Source organism: Solanum stenotomum, chromosome 12 (assembly GCF_019186545.1).
Source record: "Solanum stenotomum isolate F172 chromosome 12, ASM1918654v1, whole genome shotgun sequence".
Classification (NCBI taxonomy): domain Eukaryota; kingdom Viridiplantae; phylum Streptophyta; class Magnoliopsida; order Solanales; family Solanaceae; genus Solanum; species Solanum stenotomum.
In genome coordinates this window covers 5,739,907-5,746,743 of record NC_064293.1, presented here as the reverse complement: position 1 = coordinate 5,746,743, position 6,837 = coordinate 5,739,907, and the positions used below count along the sequence as shown (strand labels likewise).

The 6,837-nt window shown below is 36.5% G+C and overlaps 1 protein-coding gene across 3 annotated transcripts in view; it reads left to right on the top strand.

Annotated features, from left to right (window-relative positions):
- LOC125848474 (uncharacterized) overlaps nucleotides 1–3,829 on the top strand; it is a 9,973-nt gene extending 6,144 nt beyond the window's left edge. For all 3 annotated transcript variants that reach the window (XM_049528337.1, XM_049528338.1, XM_049528339.1), the window contains 5 exons: nucleotides 681–772; nucleotides 2,237–2,296; nucleotides 2,393–2,462; nucleotides 2,926–3,129; nucleotides 3,272–3,829. In XM_049528337.1, the coding sequence (XP_049384294.1) occupies nucleotides 681–772; nucleotides 2,237–2,296; nucleotides 2,393–2,462; nucleotides 2,926–3,129; nucleotides 3,272–3,655 (810 nt within the window). In that variant the 3' untranslated portion in view covers nucleotides 3,656–3,829. The remainder of the gene's footprint in view (nucleotides 1–680; nucleotides 773–2,236; nucleotides 2,297–2,392; nucleotides 2,463–2,925; nucleotides 3,130–3,271) is intronic.
- Nucleotides 3,830–6,837: the final 3,008 nt, after the last annotated feature.

The window sequence follows — 6,837 nt, the reverse complement described above, 5'->3', positions numbered from 1 at the left end:
CGGATATTGTGTTTTAGTAGGAGGTAATTTGGTGTCGTGGAAGAGTAAGAAACAGAATGTGGTTGCTCGATCTAGTGCAGAATCAGAATATCGAGCAATGGCGACAGCAACTTGTGAGCTAGTTTGGATCAAACAGTTGCTGGGAGAACTAAAATTTGGCAAAGTTGATCAGATGGAACTTGTGTGTGATAATCAAGCGGCTCTTCATATCGCATCAAATCCAGTGTTTCATGAAAGGACTAAGCACATTGAGATTGACTGTCACTTTGTCAGAGAAAAGATACTCTCGGGAGATATTGTTACGAAATTTGTGAAGTCAAATGATCAGCTTGCAGATATCTTCACCAAGTCCCTCACATGTCCTCGTATTAATTACATCTGTAACAAGCTAGGTACATATGATTTGTATGCACCAGCTTGAGGGGGAGTGTTAGAATAGAAATAAGTATTTCCTACTTAGAATAGAAATAGGAATAGGAATCCTAGTTGGAAAAGGATTCCAATGTAGTGTCTATAAATAGGGTCTCAATGTAACTATTTAGATACACAATTCAATAATATTTTTCGTATATATTTCTCACAATCTCAACTTGACTCTTCTGGTTTGTGGTTGCAGAAGTAGTTTGGATCTAACTCTTAACATTTTTGGCTACTTATATCTGTTGCTTTCTTCATTATAGGAACAACTTCTTGCTGGTGGCTATAATGCACCACGGACAGTACATGAAGTCATTGCGCATTTAGCTAGCCGCCTTGCTAGATGGGATGACAGGTAAGAGAACTGCTCTCTGATGCGAAATAGTTGAACCATCTGGCCTTAAAGAACCAGTGGTTGCAGGAAAAAGTTGAAGCCTAACTTCTCCAGATGCTTTTCTGCATTGTCCCAGCGACCAGTTTCAAAATAGTCTTGTGTAGGAAGAAACTCATCAAAATTCTTAATGTATCAAGTATGCCTTTCACTTGTGGGCTGTGGCCCTTCCACTTGAGTCTGCGAAAGATCTCTGTCTGAGCCGATTCAACTTAGAGGGCAACTTCAGAAAACCTTGAAATGTGATGGAGCAAGATTCACCTTACAAATTTTGTTATCTTCTGCTCCCTCTGTTTCAATTTATGTGGCAGTGTTTGGATTCCAAAAGTAAAAAATGAGTATGTAAATTTTATTTTTAAAAACTTAAAGATTCTATGTCCAATTCATGGTCAAAATTAAGAAGTTCGATTCTCGAAATTTAAATTGTGACACATAAATTGGGATGAAGGGAGTAATAATTATGAGACTAGAATTATCATATTGCATGCCACAGTGAGAAACTTTCATTCATGTAAGGTCGGACGAGAAGTTTTTAACTCTAATAGGAGAAGTAATTGCTAGGTTCTTGTCACTATATGGCGTGTCATAAATGCAGTTAGCACCTTCAAGCTCATGAAACTAGAACTTGTTTGGTTGCACTCTGTTAAACATATAATGAAGTATAAAAGAAGGATATAATTAAGTAAATAAAAGAGTGTTCTTTCTGACATCCTTAAACTTTCTGATGAGATAGTCCCACTTCAACATACTCCTTTTAAGGTCCAATGGATATACTTGATTTCAGCTAACTTGACAATTTTATTTGCACTCCTGGTTATTACTTTTATTACTTCAGAAGTTCATATTCAATTAACGTTCTGTCTTCCTTCTGCTCTCTATTATGAAGAGAAGAGGAGCTTCTTCTGCTAGTAGCCACCTATTTTCTCTTGCCCCTTAGCCCTTAGACAAAAGCGGACCAATTTCCACCACCTTCACCTGAGCAGCATCATTATGTGGCATTGTTACAACCTTGTAAGACCGCCTCATTTCATTTTTGTCATAACTGCCAATATTCCGTTGGGAAGTTTGCTCCAGTTCATTGGACTTCGCCAAAGGGTACACTTTGTTGCATTTGTCAGCCTGAGGACACTAAAAAGTGCATTTCAATCAATCTGGATGGATCTATCGCTGTTGTCTGTTTCACGTGTTACTCTTCAAACTCATAGTGTGGGCACTGAAGTGTTCAGTACCTGAAACTTTTCTTGGGGATGTGGGAGGAGTTCTAAGTGATGGGCGACACTGATGTTGGTCACTTTCAATGCATGTTTTACAAACTCTTGAATGATTAACTGCTCTATAAGGGTTCTAAGCATCAGAATGAAGAAACACCTTGACACCATAAAGTGGTTAATCCTAAATCTGTCCTTTTTTGTGCTTATGCATGTGAAGATTGTTTCGGAAATTGATATTTGGTGCAGCAGATGAAGTGGAATTGAAGTTTGTTAACAGGTTCAGGAATCTCATCTCATATTTTAGCTTCCTGGAAGTAATTGCTCTTTCATGTAGCATATTCTGTTATAAATAGATCTTCTTTGCTTATAATAGGAGGAACAAGGAAGATCTGAGTCTCTTAGTAATAATTCTCAACCAGGAAATCAGAAGATTATCAAGACAGGTCTATCTTGCTCCTTGAGTAAATTTTAATTTTTCAAATCTTTTCTAAGTGTATCAATCATAACTTAATTGCATATTTTATTGGTCATTTCTTGGTAAATACGCAATGAACTTTGAAGCATGCTCTTTGCTTGCATCATGAAAATTTCTCTCGAGTTGAGAAATATGACCTACTCTAGAATTTGATCTTGTTGTAGATAAATCACCTATGACAGTGTTGGACTTATAACTCAGTTGTATTCCCTTTAGAAGATAATATAAGAAGAGAAATGTGTCATCATAAGAAATCGTCAAACAAAAGAGGAAATTCTGTAGTTTTCAGAATTTCTGAACAATTTTTTTTAATAAATTAACTCGAAGTAAATAGGGCCATTTATCCTTGTCTTTTTCATGTTTTATTGAGTGTTCAAGTCATACAAGCTGGTGTGTTCTTGAATGACACTGCTTATATGGTGTAAACACAGGTTATCAGAGTGAAATGGTCTCTTCATGCTAGGGAAGAGATTATTTTTGAACTTCAGCAGCATTTGAGAGGAAATACAACTAGAATTCTCCTTGAAGGAATAAGAAAGAGTACGAGGGAAATGATTGAAGAGCAAGAAGCAGTTCGTGGACGCTTATTTACTATTCAAGATGTCATGCAGAGCAATCTCCGTGCATGGTTGCAGGTTTGTTTGATGTTCAATAGACTAGGAGGGTTCAACTTCATTCTAATACCAGATGATCAAACTTCATTTCACTAAAGACCCTTTCATAAGAGTTCTGTCAAAAATCTAATGTAATCTTTTGGCCCATCATTCCAATTTCTAGGATAAGAGCCTCAGAGTTTCTCATAATTTGGCTGTCTTTGGTGGATGTGGCCTTGTTCTTACAATCATCACCGGTCTTTTTGGAATCAATGTGGACGGGATCCCTGGAGCTCAAAACACACCATATGCGTTCGGTTTATTCTCAGTCCTCCTTGTCGTCCTAGGTGTCGTGCTTATTGCTGTTGGGTTGCTATACCTTGGTTTAAAAAGGCCTATCAATGAAGAACAGGTCGAAATTAGGAAACTCGAATTGCAGGAGCTGGTCAACATGTTCCAACATGAGGCTGAGACGCATGCACAGGTTCATAAGCATCTCTCTCGGCATAACTTGCCCCCAACAGCTGGTGATAAGTTCATTGAAGATGCAAATTATGTTCTTATGTAATGACTTCAACTGCCCTTGGAGCCATTCATTAGTAGGATAATCAAGTCATCAATGGTCAACGACTGCAAATGTTCAACTTTATTGGTGCCCATTTAATTGTAAAATATCTTTCAATCTCTTCTTGTAAATCATGATGGAACATCACTTAGCAGTTTTCTCAGCTACACTCTACTAGTCTTTTCTGGCGCATTTTTCTGTCACGCCTCGACCCTGGGCTTAGGTGAGATTGGCATTTGATGTCTTATCTTGCTAGGGCGAACCAACTAGCATAACATGATATAGAAAGTTAAGCGGAAAGCGATGAGAAGAGTTCAAACTATAATGTAAAGCCTTCAAAAAGAAATCCATTCATAAGAGTATTTAAAGAAAACTACTCATAAAATAAAAGTTTGAGTTGAATGATACAGTGACATGAAGACCAAAGAAAAATTTCATCACTTCCTTGAAACTTCTAGACTCGTCTATCCGTGAAATCTTTGACATGACTGAATAAATTATTTATAGGGACAAGCCCTCCACCATAACCATAACATTAAATCAATTGAACAGACTAATTATGCTCCAAGAACAAATGGAACCCATTGGTATCTAAAATGTAGACCATCTTGAATATCAAAGTCTGTATCATCTTTCATAAATCATTAACTTTTGTTGAGGAGTTTCTCAAATAACCAACATAACACTATTTGAGCTCATTAGTTCCCATCAATGTCTGATTTGCAAGCCACCATATACATTGCTAGGGCATAACATGACATGTGGATCCATAATATTCCCTTTACCATGAGCACATAGAGGAGTAGCCCGACCTAGCTGTATGATCCTTAACCTATGTTGACATGTAATTTCAAATATTTATTATTTGAAATCACGACTTCTCGGTTAATAATAATCCTCACAAAATATAACAAGTGCTCAAAATCAACATTAGCTAGAATGCTCGTAAGGCATGGTTACCTCATAAGATCATAAATCATAGTTAGCTCGGGAGCTCATAAATCATGTTGTAATATCGTGAAGTTCATACTTGTTTATCATAAAAATCGTATCATAAATAGTAAAGCTAACCTTTGAGAAAAATCATGGTATTTATACTTTTGGTAGAAAATCATCAAAAATCATGGTTTTGAAGAAAATCATGATTCATGCTTGCTAAGACTTCTTGTTGAAAAACAATAGGCTCTTGAGAACAATAACATCATAGGGACTAATAACATCACCAAGAACTCATGAAGTTCGTAAGAAAATATCATGACAATTCATAAGATTTTCAACATAACTCTAACTTATTCATGGAGGGAAGCTAGTAGACATGGAAACGTACATAGGAAGAACAATGATCTCACATGTAAAGGTATCCTTACATACTTTAATCGCTCAAAAGTACTTAAAGAAGAGTCTTGTCACGCCCTGAACCCCCAGAGGCACGACTGGCACCCGATGCCTTACTTGACCGAGCGAACCAACTGAAATTAAACCACACTATAGACATGGACCGTCAAGGCCAAACTAAACCAAAAGAAAAGCAATGAAAAACTCCATACGTTACCAAATGAAATACAAGGTCATCTAGGCCACTGTTTGAAAACCACAACTAAAAACAAGGCCAACATGGCTACAATCGACTTACAAGACCCACAATTGACGTCTACAAGCCTCTAAGATAATAAACCACTAACTCTTGATCGAGACAGAGAATTGACATACCCATCGACTAAATAAAACAAAATAAGACTCCAAACTCAGCAACTCCAAAAAGAATGGAGTGTACCAACCATAAGCTGAACTCGGCCATACACATGAGGATTCTTGTCTACCTGATAACCTGCAGGCATGAATGCAACACCCCCTAAAAAATGAGAACGTCGGTACGAAATAATATACCGATCATGTAAGACAATAGAATATAATAGAGAGAGCATAATTGAAACTTAAACCAGAATATAACAACACAAAATAAAAAACTCACTAAAACCACACTACATGCGTAGTTTGTATCCACTCGTCTGTTCTTGACTCAAATTACATAAATAACAAGAAGTTCGACCATCACACAACAACCTATCCGAGCCCTCAAAAGCTTGACAGGTGTCATCCACAATCACATGATAATGAATGCAGCGTAACACAATAAGACAACGATGGATTGAAATTGGAAGCATTCTGTCTGAGGATCCACAATGGATATCCGTGCTACTAGTCACCATCTGCATTTTGCAGGTGCCACCTAGAAAGAAAGGGAACCAGTGCAATTAACATGCTTGAAATTGATCTTAATTGCTTATGATGAATGGATTTAAGGAATTCACCTTTGGTATAATTTGAGTAACTAATTTTTTCTCTGGGGGCATGTGTGCTTGATGAGTGTTTACATACATTTGATTGAGTATTGACTAATTGGTCTTAAAATTGATTATAGTGCATTGATTTCTTCGAGTTTTAATTTAAATATTAATGGTTCTAAACATTCTTTGAGCTCTCTAATTTTGCTGTTACTTGAGAAAGGAAAGTGAAATTGGGTAAAATTCCAATAGTGAGTATTTGAGGTTTTCTTTAGAGCTAGAAAAAGGTAGATTTGATTTAAACCTCAATGGAGGGCTTGAGCTAGAGATAGTCTAAGCTCGCTCAAGCAAATGTTTGGTTTGTTTAGCATTTATGAGTTTTGAAGTTTGAGAAAATCCAAAATAGATCCATTATTGAATTGAAAAATCATAAGTGTATCTAGAATCAAAGCTACACCCTGTAATTCGTTCTAAGGTATTTAGTAAATATCTATCAAATCGACACCCCATCAAATATAGACTCCTAATCTCTTTAATCTTGGTAATTAACAATTGTGTTATGTGTTGTGATTGTGAATTGAAATTAACTACTTGATTCAAGTCATTCCCTCCACAAAAATTATTATGTCTATACAATATGCATGCTCTTGTGAATTGATTTTCAATTTTTGATAAGTCCTACCTTCAATCTCTGTGGGATTCAATCTCAACTCGTGTTGAATATATTTTGCATAAAATCGTAGCCACCTCCTAAATCAGAGAATTATTTAGAATTTTATAAACACCATCACAGATGGTGTAACAAGATTGTCAAAAGATCCTTGCTTGCTTAAACTACCAACATAAAAATTTGAAATAACTTTAAAACTTTTTTTGTGGGAGGGGGGGGGGGGTAGGGGG